This window comes from Rhinolophus sinicus, chromosome 12, assembly GCF_057876585.1.
Source record: "Rhinolophus sinicus isolate RSI-liver-muscle chromosome 12, RSI-T2T, whole genome shotgun sequence".
Lineage (NCBI taxonomy): Eukaryota > Metazoa > Chordata > Mammalia > Chiroptera > Rhinolophidae > Rhinolophus > Rhinolophus sinicus.
Genome location: NC_142512.1, coordinates 14579582 through 14597764, shown reverse-complemented (window position 1 = coordinate 14597764; position 18183 = coordinate 14579582). Strand labels below are relative to the sequence as shown.

The following is an 18183-nucleotide window of genomic DNA, read 5'->3' as shown; positions in this document are numbered from 1 at the left end:
TGGGCTGGGACCGCTGTAGCTCCCGATTCCACCTTGTTGGTACCTCAACACCAACAGAACTTCCTGCGCTACCATATCTTTTAAAGGGGTGTCCTGTGTGCAGTGGGGCAGCAGCCATCTCCAGTCCGTCATCTGCAGGGCTGATGTGAAGTAGCTGGACACGGCACCAAAGAGTTGTGATTCTCAACATGCCTTCGGAAGACATCCCAAATTGGGAGTACTCTGTATTGACCTTTCACCTTGCCTTAAACCCCACGATTTTAGAGCAAGGCAAGGTTCCATCATCAGATATTGCAACATCATAGGCTTAGGCAACCAGGCTAAAGAATGAAGCCCTAGAAAGATCACTTTCATAAGGAAGAGAAGGTTTAACTGGGAGTGGGGGGTGATGGTGGAGCACCCATGGACGCTACAATGGAGGCCTTTCAATAAAAATGATTGCTGATAATATTCAGCCCCCCAGTGCATGAGGCACGAGGGTAAACAGTGCATTTAGTAACCAGGCAGAGGTCAACAGGGAACTCACTGCTTAGACCCAGGTGCTGGGCTGTAGCTGTTTCCATCCCTGTTGCCCTAGGTCCTGGAGCTTGGGCAGGATGGGGTCATATGGGTCCAACTGTGGGGAGGGAGGAGCTACCTGGCTGTGGGGAGTCCCTGCTCCTGCAGCCACATGGGCATTTTAGCCAAACATGGCATCAACCTGGGAGAAGCGTCAGGACAAGACAGCAGGTGTGCTTGTTGTCCAAGACGGGTACCGATTCAAGGCCAACAACTGCTGGATGCTGTGACCTCAGGCAAGATTTTTGTCCTTTCTGAGCCTCCCTTTTCTCATCTGTCAAATGGGGCTAATGACGTCTGTGTTTAGCTGTGAAGATTAAATCATGATGACAGCTAACACGTTTCACTCTGCAGCCTCACTCTTCTATCCCGCTCCCTTCTACCAGTTGCTCAGCTTCCAGCACATTTTTCAAGAGTAACTGTGAGGGAAGCCAGTCACCATGTCACAAGGACACTCACGCAGCCCTATGGGAAGGTCTAAATGGCCAGGAACTGAGGCCTTGAGACCACAGCCGTGTCAGAGGGTTCATGTTGGCAGCCCATCTGCTACCCCCACTCAAACCTTCAAATAACTGTGGCCGTGGCCAATACCTTGTGAATTCCCCAGGGGGGATGCAGGGCACACTGTTTAATGATGGAACTCTTTTAGTAAACTTAGCAAATATGTTGTCGTGCGGGAGACCCTGCTCGCTGCGCCATTTGTCAGGCGGGGAGGCCTGCGGGGTCTCTGCTCCCGTTCCCCTCATAACGCAGGACATGGTGAGGCCAAAAAGGAACACCCACGGAGCCATAGGTAGGGGAGTCATACCACTATATTCTCTCTGGCGGCACTATACTCTCTGGAGGCTGGATCCACACTGTTCGCAAACCGCCATCCACGCTTGCCAGCCCAGCCGCCATCTTCTTGCTAGGCCCCATTCTTCTCTCCTCTTCTCCTTCTCCTCTTCCGTAGCCGCAGCAGTTATATTAGCGGCTAACTGGTTACAGCTGACGGCCAATCAGCCATAGCTGACGGCCATCTACTACCAGAGCCAGCACTCCTCCACGTGAGGCCGAGAGCCTGTAAACTACTTTCTGGGGCTCTGTCCCCACATATGTATTAACTCTCAGAGTTTCTGAGGCCCAGGAATCAGGAAGCAGCTTAGCTGGGGGTGGCAATGAATAGCTAATACACTTATCTTTCAGGGTTACTATAAGAATTAAGAGTTAATGCACATCGAACAGCAACTAGACTTGCTGGGACCAGTGGCTCCAGAAGGGCAGAAGGGAGAAGCAGAAGGAGGGAGCCCTGGATAGGGAGCACCCCCCCACACACCACACACACACACACACACACACACACACACACACACACACACACTTGAACTCTGGGGAGGAGAATGGAGACTGAATACACAAACAGAAAATGGCCAGACAATATACAAAAAGAGAACTCTGACCTGCAGCAACAGCCCAGGAAGCCAGACCACAATTCCTGTAGCAGTCAGCCCAAACAGCCAGCACTTGATCAATAACTGACAGCTTCCCTAATTTTGCTCCTGCTTCCAACATAGGACAACCTGGAGAAAATCAAATGTGCTGCCCTAATTAATCACATGGGACGCCTGGTTCCACGTTGGCCCACGTCCAGCTTTCACCTGCCAACAGCCTGAATCAAGGCACACCTGAAGCCCTCCCTTTTTCCCCACCATAAAGCTTTCTCACTCCTCTGCCTGCCTTTGAGTGTCTGACAATCTCATACGATGGTGGCCGACTCCCTTGCTATAGCAAGTTCTGAATAAGTAGCCTTTGCATGTTTTCATTTGGGTGCTCTTTGTGTATTTTCACAAGCCCAAGTTCTCTCTCTCCTTTCCTCCTCCCAGGTAATGGCAGCATCTTCCTCTCCCCCTGGTATCCAGAGAAACCAGCTTATGTTTGATGGAAGAGAGGGGGCAGACCAGAATAATCAAGAATGCAGCTTTGGAACAGGACAGATCTGGGCTCAAATTCTGCTTCTGATGTTCAACTACCTGTGAGGTCTTGCGTAGATCAATTAATCACTCTGAGCCTCTGTTTCCTCGTGTCATGGGGACCATCCAGTGGAAGCCAAGAGCTGGTGTAAGACTTGAGTGAGGGTGGATAGTTAACGCACTGAGCATATTATTATATGTGCTTCATAAAGGAAAGGCCAAGCTTCAGCCTCCTCACAGCCTCGTGCAGAGACAGATAGGCAGGCCGCTCTCCCCCACTTTTATTCACACTTCCCTTTTCTGTGCAGTAGACAGCCTGACCTCAGCCGAATGGAGTCAAGGGTATAGACTCCAAGTCCAGGGTACATCAAAGGTCAGAGCCTGGTCTCAGGAGAAGGACGGACATAACTGAGCATTTCTCTAAAGAAATCTGCTGGTCAAAAGCAGAGGACGAATGTCTGGGCCAAACACCTGTTGTCCTCCTGTTCTTTCCTGGTTCGGGTGAGGGGTGGTCAGAGGAGATTGTTGCCCAGAAAACTGGGTGCCCTTGTGCCAGCTGCTTTCCCGGACGGAGGAAAGTGGGACAATTTTCCGTGTGTGTGTCTGTGAACGCGCATGAACGCATGTCTATGGATGTGTATCAGTTTCTTCATCTTTAAAATGAAAATATGAATAGCTTCCCAGGACACACACACACACACACACACACACACACACACACACACACACGAAAGTGTTCTGCTAATGGTGATGGGGGGAGGGGTATAGCTCTGAGATGCTCAAGGGCTGAGGACATCTTGAATCCCCTCACTCCAATTTGCCAAGCCTTTTCCCCCCACTGTCTCTCCATCCACTGCTACCACTGCAATCCAAGCCTCTAGCCAGTGTCTTTTGCTTGGACTATTACAAAAATTCCCCAAAGCTTTCCTTTCACAACAAAGAATGCAAATTAATGAAGGTGAGAAACCATCCCCAATCCCATAAAGTCAGGCAAAGATTTTTTAACATAATGACAATAACCAGGATTGGATGCTATACCCCTTCCCACAGGGAGAGTGCAAACTAGTGCATTTGTGGAGAACAATTTGGCAGGGTATAATTTCTTGATTCTATGGGGCCATTTTTCAAAATATAAAATAAAAAATTACAGTTTCTGCACAAAAACTTTGTTCCAAGGCTCTTTGTGGTAATATTGTTTCTGATGCAAAAAAAAAAAAAAAAAAAAAAGTGGGGGGGTTAGGGGGTGAACAACTCAAGTATCCCAAAAGAGAGACTTTGGTTACATGCACTGCAGGAGTCTGCACTGTGGAAACCTTTTGTTGTGCGGGGAGGCATGCGGGGTCTCTGCTCCCGCTCCCCACATAAGAACGCAGGATATGGTGAGGCCAAAAAGGAACACCCACGGAGCCATAAGTAGGGGAGTCATACCACTATATTCTCGCTGGCAGCATCCTCCTCTCTGCAATCCGCTCTTGTCAGACTGGTTACAGCTGATGGCCAACTAGCCACAGCTGATGGCCGTCCAATCACAGTTGATGGCCATTTACTACCTGAGCCAACACCTTTCTATGTGAGGCCGAGAGCCTGGAAACCACTTTCTGGGGCTCTGTCCCCACACCTTTCCTTCACGTTAACACTAGGATGCAGCAAGTGGTCCTCCAAGCGCAGCAGCAAGAGCAGCTTGAACGTCACCTGGCCATTTGTTAGAAACACACATTCTGGGGCCCCACCCCCCACCACTGATTCAGAAAGTCTGGGCTGGACCCCCGCAATCTGGGTTTTACGAAATCATCCAGCAATTCAGAATCACTGTTGTGCATTAACATTACTACGAAAAGATACACTGTTAAATGCAAACGGTTACAAAAACAGCAGGTACAAAAGAGCATGCATGAACAGGGCAGCCATGTTTTGCGGACATGTATATGGAGAGACACAGAAAAAGGTCGGGAAAGATTTTTGATCTAAGATGACTGTGGGGGCGGAGCCCCAAAAAGTAGTTTCCAGGCTCTCGGCCTCACATAGAAAGGTGTTGGCTCAGGTAGTAAATGGCCAACTGTGATTGCATGGCCATCAGCTGTGGCTAGTTGGCCGTCAGCTGTAACCAGTGAGCCATTGGCCACAATATAACTGCTGTGGCTATGCTAGGGAAGAGAGAAGGAGGAAGAATGGGGGCTAGCAAGAAGATGGCGGCTGGGCTGGCAAGCGTGGATGGCGGTTTGCAGACAGTGTGGATCCAGCCTCCAGTGAGAGTATAGTGCCGCCAGAGAGAATATAGTGGTATGACTCCCCTACCTATGTCTCCGTGGGTGTTCCTTTTTGGCCTCACCATATCCTGCGTTATGTGGGGAGCGGGACCAGAGACCCCGCAGGGTCTCCCGCACGACAATGACACCTACAGACACCCCCTGGGTAGTGGGATAATGAGGTTCAATATTTTTAATTTTGCCAATTCATACTTTCTAACTATTAGGTTAGTGCAAAGGTGATTGCGGTTTTTGCAATGATTTTTAATCTTTTTAAACCGCAATTACTTTTGCACCAACCTAATAGTTTGCAAAAAGGTAAAGGAGAAAAAAAACAACCAATAATTTAGATTAAAAAAATAAAATGGGACAGGGTGGAGGTGTGGGGAATGAGAAATACCTGGGAAGGGCAGCGCGGGACAGGCAACGCTGGGTGGGGGTCACAGCTACTCCTCTGATGTCTAGGATGACTTACTAGGACTTAAATAAAGGGAGGAGAAAAGATTTAAGGCAGACTTAAGGAAGAACGTAACTGTTAAAAGCACCAAATTCAGCCATGGGCGCCTTGGGGAGATTTTTCCAGCTCAGAAACCTCACCCGCGGCTGCTCGGATGAGGTCGACTCTCAGGCCCGAGGACTCGGCTGCCGGTACCTCCTGACCCCTCCCAGTTTGGGGGAGTCTGGGGCTCTGGCAGGGCCTGGGGCCCGGGGAGGAGGAGAGCGGAAAGGAGACCGGGCGGGACCGTTGCTAGGGGAGGAGCGGCGGGGCTGTGGAGCCCGGCAGCCGGCGACCAGGACGCGCGCTCCGCTCTCCGGCTTAGTCTCCAGCATCGCCTGTTGCTCGCTCTTCCCCGCGACCGCTTCCTGCAGGGACAGGGTGTCAAGGAGCGGGCATCTTCGTCTTCTTCCTCTCCCCGCGCACAGGTGGACGCGAGTGTCTCCCAGCGCGTGGACGCCAGTGAGCCTCGCGGTGCGCCCCAGAACGCGCACCAAGATTTCGGGCTCAGAGCGGCTATGAACCGGACCTTCCTGAACCACAGCCGCGTGGAGGCCGCGGGCGGCTTGGGCGGCGGCGGCAGGGAAGCCCTGGGGAACCGCAGCCACGGGCGGGCCACGTGGCTAGGCTGCTGCCCCGGGGACGCGCCGCTGTCCACCAGCGACGGTGTCCCCGCGGGGCTGGTGCCCGATGAGCGAAGTCTGTGGCTGTTGCGCATGGCTCAGATCGCTGTGCTCTGCGTGCTGTCGCTCACCGTGGTCTTCGGCGTTTTCTTCCTGCTCATCAAGACCGAGAGTATGATCAACTTTCTGGTGCAGGAGCGCCGGCCCTCCAAGGACGTGGGCGCCGCGATCCTGGGGCTGTACTGAGCGCCGCCGCGGCCCGCCCTCGCTGGAAGGACACGGCGATGGGAGACCAGGACCCCCTCCCCGGGCTCTGTGCGAGGGGCAGCGACGTGCCGCGGGCGCCCTGGTCCGAGACAGTGCGGGACTCGAGGCGGCGGCGCGGGGAAAGGACTTCCACACCTGACTCGGTCCTGTGTGCGCTTCAGCTTTAGGGGTGGGGGGGAGGATGGGGGTTCTTAACCTCTTTTACAAAATAAGTTGGGCAGGATGGGAGAGGTTGTGAGTTACACCTTGGGGCTAAGGTCACTAGCTTGTTAGTTTGTGTGAATGTAGGTGGGGCGGTGTGGGGGCTAGTTGTTGACGAATCCGAGTCGTCCAGCTTGCTGGCGACTTGATTTTGCATTTGAAAAGAAATCTTGTAATAAAACCGCAGCTGTTGGGCTTCCGGCAGTTTCCCACCGGAGCCTCTGTGGGGTGTGTATTCAGATGTGTTGGTGGGAGCGCGTGAGTGGGCGGTGGGTACCCAGGCGGCAATCACTTTAAGCCGGTCACTGGACGCCTGGCCACAGGACTGGGAGCCGTCGGGGGCTCCTGAGGTTCCTCCCCGAAAAAGAGAAGAGGAACCGTTTTCTACACCGACAGCCCGCCAGCCACGGAGGCGCAGGTCCTGCAGGACCACAGCACAGCTGGTGAGATTCATTAAATTACTGGAAAATTTGAATCTATTCCGTGAGATGGCGGAGCGTGGGGAGCAATCAATGCCTTGAGTCCAAAGGGGGAAAACAGCAAAATTAATACATCAGGAGAGTGAACAAATAAAATTTAATTTGGAGGGAACAGATCTAGTTAAAAATTATAGGGCCCAAAACTCCATTTTAGGGCTCGTTTTTGAACGCACCCTTGTAGAGAGTAGGTGAGTAGATTCTGAAGTGCCCTTGGCTGGGGAAGGGGGGGGGGGGGAGGCGCTAACCTTGGGAGACAGTTTTGTGGTGCCAGGATTCAGGACATTTAAAATGGTGAAAATGGCCTCCAAATGCTGCTGTGTTCAGGAATTTGGAACCTCCCGTTATAAGATGCCCCCTGCTGCCCAGAACCCTGGCACCTCTTGTAGGTGCAGAATTTCCTTAAAGCGGTGTTAAGCAGTAAGAACCTTGGGGCTCTGCTGTCTGCAAGTGTCTGGCCTGGGGGGTGGGGGGACAGGACGAGAGAAAGCTGGGCTTTGGATAGCCTGTGTGTGTGTATCCCCCTTAGCCCTAGTGCCAACCCCACTGTGGCACCCTGGTGCGTGGAAGGTTTGGCAGGAGAGTTCTAATGGATTTCTCCCTCTCTCTTTTGCCCTGGGTGGAAGTGAAGGTGAATGACAAGGAAGAAGGCTGAGCCTCACTTGACTTTGTTAAGAGAAGAGGAGGGAACACCCCCGTCTCATGTCTTCAGCAGCAGTTACATAGGCGGAAGGGGGCCAGTATCTCAGCGAAAGCATAGATGGTCACTGCCTGTCAAGGGTCCAGGATCTTCCTGGCTCTTGAGTCCTGTGTGGTCAGAATCATCATCATCAGGATGTGTCCCCTCCCCAGCCCCACCTCGGCCTCAGACCAGGGAGACTTCTTCCAGTTAGGACAGGCCACTAAAGGCCAGCGGCCAGAGACTACTTGTAGAGTGTCCATGGAGCAAAACTCCCGTTGTGGAGACTGTTCTATTGGCAGTTTGGTGTCACGTGCAACGTGGCCCAGCCTGATCCAGAGAGAGCAGCCTTTAATGATTTGGGCAACCTGGGTATCTGGTTTCGTGTAGCACAGGTGTCTGGAGCCTGGGCTGACCCAGTGGCCTGAAGAATGCAGCTCAGACAAACTCCAAATCACCAGAAAATGGGAGTTTCCTGAGGAACAGGGACTTAGTCACTGTTTTCCGGCAGCTCAAGTTAGAATGAACACTATGAGAGGTATCTTCTAGTAAAATGGATCTGCTGCCAATTGTGACTGGGGCAAGAGGAGAGATTCAAGAGTTAAGTTTCCTGAATTGGCTGAAATAGGAACTCCTGAATGGGGAAGCTTTACAGGATTTTCTCACTGTAAAAAAGAAAAAGGACAACAAAGACATGTTTGTCCTAACACGTGTGTTTGTGCCCTCCATCCCATGACTGGTACACCCATGTGTACAAGTGTGCACACCTGGGCACACTCAGGGGCACTCGGGCATGAGTGTGCGTTCATGCACGCAGATACAGGCAAAGACAGGCTCAAGCCTCAAGGAGGAAATCAGCAAGTGTGAGTGGGGTCCTGGGAAGGGGTGGAGGGTGAGATCACACCTGTAGCCCACCTTAGTTCTCCCCCAGCCCTGATGTCCTGCAGGGTATTTACTGATCTGTCTTATATGAAGCACCGAGGCAGGAGTGAGAACGCAGTTATATAAGAGCCGATGAGCCACACTGCTCCAGAGCAGAGGCCAAACTGGGTCAGAATCCTAAGTCCGGGGCATAGGGTGGAGGAAGAAGGGGCCTGGTTTTCCAAGGCCCATCCCCCATCCTTAGGCTCGGAGAGCTCTTCCTACAAGGCCTGCCTAGGAAGCAGGGGCCAAATCTCGGAAGGTACTACATTCACAAGAGAAGTCCAGGACCCTGGTCATTGAAATTCTGGCTGCTCTACTTCCTAGCTCTGTGATTCTGGGGAAGTCATTCAACCGCTCTGTGCCTCAGTTTCTTCATGTATAAAATGGAAGCAATAGAACCCGTAGCTCCCATGAGATGATGTGTGTAAAGTGGCCAACACAGTTTCTGGCATGTAATAGGCACTCGATAAAAATAATTATTATGATTATTGTTATTTTTGTTGATTGTATAAATGCTTTCCCAGCTAAATATACTTGTTTCTCTGAAATGGGATCCCTGGACAGGAAAATAATAATTCATATTTGCAAAGCATTTTATAGTTTTCATGCACATTCATGAGCAGAACAAAAATAATGTCTTGCACGTGTAATGTGCCAAGCACTGAGCTCCCACCCTCGAGAGGAAGGTTTCATTACTACTCCCATTTACAGATGAGGAAACTGAGGCTAAAGAGGTTGCCTGAGGCCACACAGCTAGAAAGGAGACTTTGATTCAAGCTCTGGCTGTACCACTGATAAGTTATGGAGACCAGGTATCTGAAGGCCCTGAAAAAAATATGAGGAAATGGGCTACCACCCCCCACATCACCAGCTCTCTACTGATTTGCCATGTGAATTTGGACAAGTCACTTCTCTCGGTTACCGCGTTTCCTCCCATGAAAAATGAGGGGGTACAACTAGATGGTCTCTGAGATCATTCCAATTCTTTTCTCTTCCATTACATTCTTTTTATTTATTTATTGGGGTGACAATTGTTAGTAAAATTACATAGATTTCAGGGGTACAATTCTGTATTACATCATCTATAAATCCCATTGTGTGTTCACCACCCAGACGTAGTTCTCTTTCCATCACTATATATTTGATCCCCCTTACCCTCATCTCCCACCCCCCAGCCCCCTTACCCTCTGGTAACAACTAAACTTTTGTCTGTGTCTATGAGTTTTTGTTTCTCATTTGTTTGTCTTGTTCTTTTGTTGTTTTTGGTTTATATACCACATATCAGTGAAATCACATGGTTCTCTGCTTTTTCTGTCTGACTTATTTCACTTAGCGTTATACTCACAAGATCCATCCATGTTGTCACAAATGTTCCTATATCATCTTTTCTTACCGCCGAATAGTATTCCATTGTGTATATACACTACAACTTCTTTATCCATTCATCTATCGAAGGACGTTTTGGTTGTTTCCATGTCTTGGCCACCGTAAACAAAGCTGCAATGAACATTGGAGCACACGTGTCTATATGTATAAATGTTTTCAGATTTTTTGGGTAGATACCCAGGAGAGGGATTGCTGGGTCATGTGGTAATTCTATTCATAATTTTTTGAGGAACCTCCACACTGCCTTCCATAATGGCTGCACCAATCTGCATTCCCACCAATAGTGTATGAGGGTTCCTTTTTCTCCACAGCCTCTCCAACACTTGTTCCTATTTGTCTTGTTGATGATAGCCATTCTGACTGGGGTGAGGTGATATCTCTTTGTGGTTTTTATTTGCATTTCTCTGATGATTAGTGAGGTTGAGCATTTTTTCATATGTCTATTTGCCATTTGTATGTCCTCTTTGGAGAAATGTCTCTTCAGGTCGTCTGCCCATTTTTCAATTGGGTTCTTTGTTTTTCTGTTGTTGAGTTTCATGAGTTCCTTGTATATTTTGGATATTAGCCCCTTATCGGAGGCACTGTTTGCAAAAATCTTCTCCCATTCAGTTGGTTGCCTCTTTATTTTGTCGATGGTTTCTTTTGCTGTGCAGAAGCTTTTAAGTTTCATATAGTCCCATTTGTTTATTTTAGCTTTTACTTCCAATGCCTTTGGAGTCCAATTCATAAAATGCTCTTTGAACCCAAGGTCCATAAGTTTAGTACCTATGTTTTCTTCTATGCAGCTTATTGTGTCAGGTCTTATGCTTAAGTCTTTGATCCATTTTGAATTAATTTTGGTACATGGTGACAGATAGCAGTCCAGTTTCATTCTTTTGCACGTGGCTATCCAATTCTCCCAGCACCATTTGTTGAAGAGGCTGTCTTTCCTCCATTGCATGTTTTTTGCTTCTTTGTCAAAAATTATCTGTCCGTATTTATGTGGTTTTATTTCTGGGTTCTAAATTCTATTCCATTGGTCTATGTGTCTGTTTTTCTGCCAATACCATGCTGTTTTGATTATTGTAGCCCTGTAGTACAAGCTAAAGTCAGGGAGTGTGATACCTCCAGTACTGTTCTTTTTTCTTAAGATTGCTTTGGCTATTCGGGGTCTTTTGTGGTTCCAAACAAATCTGATGATTTTTTGTTCTAATTCTTTTAAAAATGCCATTGGGATTTTGATGGGGATTGCATTAAATCTGTATATTGCTTTGGGTAATATGGCCATTTTAACTATGTTGATTCTTCCAATCCATGAGTATGGAATGTTTTTCCATTCTTTGTGTCTTCTTCAATTTCTTTTAAAAATGTCTTATAGTTTTCAGCATATAGGTCTTTCACATCCTTGGTTAAGTTTATTCCTAAGTATTTTATTCTTTTTGCTGCAATTGCAAAAGGAATTGTTTTTGTATTTCTTTTTCTGAGATTTCATTGTTAGTATATAGGAATGCAATGGACTTTTGTATGTTGATTTTTGTAGCCGGCAACTTTACTGTATTCGTTGATTGTTTCTAATAGCTTTTTGGTGGAGTCTTTAGGGTTTTCTATATATAGCATCATGTCATCTGCAAAGAGTGACAATTTAACTTCTTCATTCCCAATTTGGATGCCTTTTATTTCTTTCTCTTGCCTGATTGCTCTGGCAAGGACTTCCAACACTATGTTGAAAAGCAGAGGTGATAGGGGACAGCCCTGTTGTGTTCCTGAACGTAGAGCAAAGGGCTTCAGTTTTTCACCATTAATTATACATTAGCTGAGGGTTTGTCATATATATGGCCTTTATTATGTTAAGGTATTTTCCTTCTATACCTATTTTATTAAGTGTTTTAATCATAAATGGATGTTGTATCTTGCCAAATGCTTTTTCTGCATCAACTGATATAATCATATGATTTTTGTCCTTTATTTTGTTTATGTGATGTATCACATTGATGGATTTGCGGATGTTGAACCATCTTTGTGCCCCGGGGTGAACCCCACTTGGTCGTGATGAATAATCTTTTTAATGCATTGTTGTATTCGATTTGCTAGAATTTTGTTTAGGATTTTTGCATCTGTATTCATCAGATATATTGGTCTGTAGTTTCTTTTTTTGTGTTGTCCTTACCAGGTTTTGGTATCAGGGTAATACTGGCCTCATAAAATGAGTTAGGGAGTACTGTCTCTTCTTCAATTTTTTAGAAGAGTTTGAGCAGGATTGGTGTTAGATCCTCTTTGAAGGTTTGGTAGAATTCACTAGTGAAGCCATCTGGTCCAGGACTTTTGCTTTTGGGAAGGTTTTGGATGACTGACTCAATTTCCTTACTGGTGATCGGTCTGTTTAGATTTTCCAGTTCTTCGTGGTTCAGCCTAGGAAGGCTATATGTTTCTAAGAACTTGTCCATTTCTTCTAGGTTATTGAATTTGGTGGCATATAGTCCTTCATAGTATTCTTGGATGATCCTTTGTATTTCTGTGGTGTCCATGATAACTTCCCCTTTTACATTTCTGATTTTAATTAGTGTCTTCCCTCTTTTTATCTTAGTGAGTCTAGCCAAGGGTTTGTCAATTTTGTTAATCTTTTCAAAGAACCAGCTGTTTGTCACATTAATTTTTTCTATTGTCTTTTTGTTCTCTATTTTATTTAGTTCTGCTCTGATTGTTATTTCCTTTCTTCTGCTGACCTTGGGTTTCATTTGTTCTTCTTTTTCTAGTTCTTTAAGGTGTAACATGAGGTTATTTATTTGGGATTTTTCTTGTTTCTTGAGATAGGTCTGTAATGATGTAAATTTCCCTCTTAAAACTGCTTTCGCTGCATCCAAAAAATTTTGGTAGGATGTATTTTCATTGTCATTTGTTTCTATGTATCTTTTGATCTCTCCTCTAATTTCTTCTTTGACCCAGTCGTTCTTTAAAAGTATGTTGTTTAATCTCCATGTATTTGTGTTTTTTCCTGCTTTCTTTTTACAGTTGATATCCAATTTCAAAGCCTTGTGATCAGAGAATATGCTTGGTATGATTTCAATCTTCTTAAATTTGCTGAGGCTGATTTTATGTCCCAATATATGGTCTATCCTTGAGAATGTTCCATCTACACTAGAAAAGAATGTATATTCTGATGTTTTAGGATGAAGTGCTCTATATATGTCAATTATGTCCATTTCATCTAATGTGTCATTTAGGGCTACTATTTCGTTATTTATTTTCTGTTTGGATGATCTATCCATAGCTGTCAATGATGTATTTAAGTCCCCTAGTATAATGGTGTTTTGGTCAATTTCTCCCTTTAGTTCTGTCAGTAGTTGCTTGGTATATTTCGGTGCTCCCTGATTGGGGGCATAAATATTGATGACTGTTATGTCTTCGTGTTGTATAGTCCCCTTTACCATTATGAAATGTCCATCTTTGTCTCTTGTTATCTTTTCCACCCTGAGGTCTGTTTCATCTGATATCAGTATGGATACACCTGATTTTCTCTGGATACCATTTGCTTGGAGTGTCAATTTCCACCCTTTCACTTTGAGTCTATGCTTGTCCTTGTAGCTGAGATGTGTCTCTTGGAGACAGCATATGGTTGGGTTTAGTTTTTTGATCCAATCTGCTATTCTGTGCCTTTTTATTGGTGAGTTCAGTCCATTTACGTTTAGGGTGATTATTGATATGTGAGGATTTCCTGTCATTCTATCTTTAGTTTTCTGGTAAGGCTGTGTCTCCATTGTTTCTTTGCCTTTTTGTTGTTGTCTATTATTTCTGTGTGGTGGTATTCTATGATATTTCCCTCTGTTTCTTCTTTTATTACAGTATATATTTCAGTTCTGGATTTTTTTTGAGTGGTACCCTTAAGTTTATGTAAAAGAAAGTTTGATATTTAGAGTATTCCATTTTCTTCAGCACGCTTACTTTCTCCATTCCCATATTCCGGTTCAGGCCTTTACTCGCCCCCTTTTTATGTTTTGGTTGCCACAAATTGTCCCTGTTGATGGTGGTCAAATAGCCTCCTTTAGTATTTCTTGTAGTGCAGGTCATGTATTAGAAAATTCCCTCAGCTTCTTTATGTCTGGAAAGGATTTTATTCCTCGTTCATATCTAAAGGATATCTTTGCTGGATATATTATTCTTGGCTCATAATTTCTCTCTTTCAATAGTTTGAATATTTGGTTCCACTCCTTCCTGGCTTGTAGCGTTTCTGCTGAAAAATCTGATGATAATATAATGGGGTTTCCTTTGTAGGTTACCATCTTCTTTTCCCTGGCTGCCTTGAGGATTCTTTCTTTGTCGTTGATTTTAGACAGCTTCAATGCAATGTGCCTTGGAGAAGGCCTGTTGGGATTGAGGTAATTAGGTGTTCTATTTGCTTCTTGGATTCGAGGGTCCAGTTCTGTCCACAAGTTTGGGAAGTTCTCATCGACAATTTGTTTGGATATATTCTCTGTTCCCTTCTCTCTTTCTTCTCCTTCTGGTATGCCCATTATTTTTATATTGCTCTTTCTGATGGAGTCAGAAAGTTCTTGTAGAGTTCTTTCATTTCTTTTAAGTCTCAAGTCTCTTTCTTCTTCCATCCGTGTAATTTCCAGGTTTCTATCTTTGATGTCACTGATTTTCTCCTCCATCTGGTCAACTCTACTACCTAAACTGGCTATTTCATTCTTAATTTCTTCTATTGAGTTCTTAATCTCCAGAAATTCTATTTGGTTCTTTTTTAAAATTTCAATCTCTTTCGTAAAATGCTCGTGTTGTTCTTTGATTGTTTCTGAGTTCCTTAAACTGCCTTTCTGTGTTTTCTTGCATCTTGTTGAGTTGTTTCAGAACTGCAATCTTGAATTCTCTATCATTTAAGTCACATATTTCCATATCTTTATGTTCCTTTTCTGGAGACTTTTCACTTTCTTTCTGAGCTGTCTTGTTGCCTTGGTTATTCATGGCAATTACTGATTTATTATTTCTCTTCCTAGACATCTACAGGAGTGGCTTCTGCAACAGGTTGATAGGAAGAGGTCTTTCTTTTGTTTTCCAGTACTTGTGGGTAGAATGTTTTATTTTCTCTCCGACTGCAGCCTTTTTCTCTCTCTCACACGGTAGTGCTATGTTTTCCCTACACTATTCCAGCTTCTCACACAATGGGGGGATACCCTGGGAGACAGGCTACTCCTCTGTTAATAATTTGCCTGGGTCACAGGGCATAGTGTCCATGTGGGTATGCGGAGAGCTTTAGATGTTCCAAAGCTCTTCCAGCTCCAGATTCAGAGCCCGTATGTTTCAGCAGCTCTGTTTACTCCTGCAGGGATCCGCCCAGATAGGTGGGGTCAGGGGCGGGGTGAGTTGTGAGAGGTGGCCCAGAGCAATGGTGGCGACCACCACCACAGCCGGTCCTGCTTCCACAGCTCCCTCCCCTTTGCCGGAACTAGTTGGGCTGAGAATCTGTGTCTGCGGTCCACAGTTCTCAGAACAGCAAATATTCTGTTATTTGGATCGACACCACTACTGTTCCGAATCTAGCACTGGCAGGTGGGGATGGGTGAGTTCTGGCAGGGTAGGGAGGAGGCGGCTAGTCTCAGTGCCTAAGGCTTCCATTCTCTGCTCAACAGTGAGGGCTCAAACCACCGTTTTCAGCCTTCTTCCCTCAGTCTTTTCTCTGAGGTCTCTGCCGTGAGCATTGGGTTCAGCCGTGTTATATGCTGTCCCCTCAGCACTGTGGGCCATAAACAGAGCCCTAGCAGTCCGAGTTCTTCCCTCTTCTGCAGCTGCGGTAGTTCCAGGATGCAACGATCTCAGAGCACTGAGCTAGGTCTGCGTCCTACACCCACGCGGCTCCGTCCCTGCACTTCTCCCTTCCCTCCTCCCCTGCTCGCGCGATTCGCCCACCTTTAGGTAAATTCAGTAGTGTGCCTCTTCGTCTTGCCTGTCTGCTGTGCAGGGAGTCCTTTGTGGAGTTATAGTTGTTCGATTAGTTGTAAATTCCAGGGGAGATTTACAGAGGCTCTCCTCACGCTGCCATTTTTTCCCATTACATTCTATGCCTGCTGGGCAATCAGCCTCCTCCCCAGTAATGGGCCAGCTGAGCTGTCCGTGGTGCTGAACACCGGCGGCTGAACTCCTGGGCCATGGCCTGTTCTCGACCCATCCTGCTGTTCTCAGCACTCCTGGACTCAAAGAGACCACCATCAGGAGTCTAGGGACCTCTTTGCAGCTAAAAACGAGACTCCAGAGGGTCTTGGAGGTCAGAGAACACTAGAGAATACATTTGGAGATGTGGTCCTAGCCAGACTCTGACACTTGCTCTCAGTGGGTGTTTGATGAAGCCACAACTCCTCTGCGGACCTTGTTTTCTCATTATGAAACTGAGGTGGGGACTAAGATGATCCCTAACGCCTGATGGGCCCAAGAGTCCCAGAAGCTTGGCTGAGCTACGGTGGGGAGGAGAGCCCAGAAAGATTCAGCCATTCCCCACCTGGCCCAAAGCTCAGGCTTCTCCAGTGGTGACGGTGGGTGGGGAACAAAGCACAATCCCTTGTGAGAGAGAACCATGTGTTCTTTCGCCTGGAAGAAAAGACAGGCAGTGAGCAGATGTAGCATTTACATTTCTCAAATGACAACTGCACACAGAGGACGATTAGTGCTTGTTAGGAAATGTGTAAAAACTATAATAAAATCCTCAACTCATATCCTCTGCCTATTTATCTGACTATCTTTCCAGAATCACCTCACTTCTCAGGAGCTCAGAATGAAAAAGACAATGAGGGGGAAGCATGAAAGGAGCTTGCGCTGGGAGGGACACAGATATCATGACTGGCTCTGAAACGTCTTGTGTTTGTCACCCTTCAGCAGCACCACTTGCCACATAATGTGATGGTTGGGAGAGTGGAGTCCATAATTAAGAGAGGTCCTTGATTTACGCCCTACTTCTGCTCCTTATTAGCTGTAAGACATTCTTTCCAAGCTTTGGTTTCTTCATTTGTAAAATGGGGGTTAATGACACATACCTCTAAGTATTTTTGGAAGGCTTAAATAACATCATTTATGAAAATTATTAGCAAGCATAGTGTCTGGCACACACCAGAAGTGATGGTTTTGACTATCTCTAGCTGTACAACAAACTACCCCCAAAACTTTATGATTTAAATAACCATTTTATTATCGCTCATGAATCTGTGAGTTGACTGGGCAGCTATGGATCAACTGGGCAGTTTTGCTGCACATGATGTTGACAGGAACTGCACCCACCTGGGGGTTGACTGGCTAGAGTGGCCACATCGGGCAACTTGGCAGAGACAGCTGAAAGGCTGGCCTCCGCTGGGATGGCTGGACCTCTCTCCTCTCCTAGTCCTTCTCCATGTGGCCTCCACAGCAGGATAACTTTACTTAGTACATGTCATCTTTCTTCCCCAAAGTGCAAAGGCAGAAGTTTCCAGGCCTTTATAAAAACTCAAGCTCATAACTGGCATATTTTCTCTTTTGCCTCACCCTGTTTATAAAAATGAGTCACAGGGCCAGTCCACTTTCACTGTGGGAAGAGGGACTACATAAGGGCATGAATACTGGGAGGCATGGTTGACTTGGGGTATCTTTGAAAATCAACTACTACATTGATCAATACATTTTGTTACTGAAATTCCAAATATACTCTACTCCCTTACCCCATTTTTAGAAATATCATCTTTTGTTGGGTTTGCACAGTTATTGAACAAACATTTGTTGACTATGTAGAGTAATTTAGAGTCATGTGGTCACCACTGTAACCAGAGTCCCCTAGGATAGGTGTCATGTTTCTGTTTCTTCCCATGTCACCTATCAGGCCTAGGACAGGGCTCTGCATACAGCAGGTATTAAATTAAGGCTGCACATTTTGTTGGGTATTAATATATCTATATCTTTATTTTGGTTAATATTTTCTTATATTTTCTTCAACCCTTTCCTTGCAAGTTTTTGAGTGCCATTATATTTTAGGTACATAAAATATGGCTGGATTTTTTTAATGTAATTTTTACTGTTTCAGGTGTTTCACTTGTTTTCATTTATTGTGATCATTAATATATTTGGACTTATTTCTACCACCTTATTGAGTGTTTTGTTTTTACTTTTTTTATTTGCTTCTTTTTTCCTTTCGTGCCTTCTTCTGGTTTGGGAGATAGGCATTTTATTTCTGTTCTACAAATGGTTACCCTTTTATTTCTAACTGCATTCTTTTTATTTTATCAGTGTACCCCCTGATGTCCTGTCCGAGGGACCAGCAAACATTCCTCAGATGGCCTCTCTCTTGCATCTGTCTCTTCCCTGCTCAATCCAGAATGGAAAGGAGGGAAGTCAGCCAGCTCCAGGGATGGGAAGAATGGCTTCTGAGGACCTCCAGGGATGGTAGGCTT

The 18183-nt window shown here is 46.0% G+C and overlaps 1 protein-coding gene across 2 annotated transcripts in view; it reads left to right on the top strand.

Annotated features, from left to right (window-relative positions):
- The first annotated feature begins 5498 nt into the window (after positions 1 to 5498).
- The window catches only part of LOC148756470 (reprimo-like protein), a 20369-nt gene continuing 7684 nt past the window's right edge, over positions 5499 to 18183 (top strand). For both annotated transcript variants that reach the window (XM_088801955.1, XM_088801954.1), the window contains exons 1-2: positions 5499 to 6783; positions 18020 to 18175. In XM_088801955.1, the coding sequence (XP_088658081.1) occupies positions 5768 to 6118 (351 nt within the window). In that variant the 5' untranslated portion in view covers positions 5499 to 5767 and the 3' untranslated portion in view covers positions 6119 to 6783; positions 18020 to 18175. The remainder of the gene's footprint in view (positions 6784 to 18019; positions 18176 to 18183) is intronic.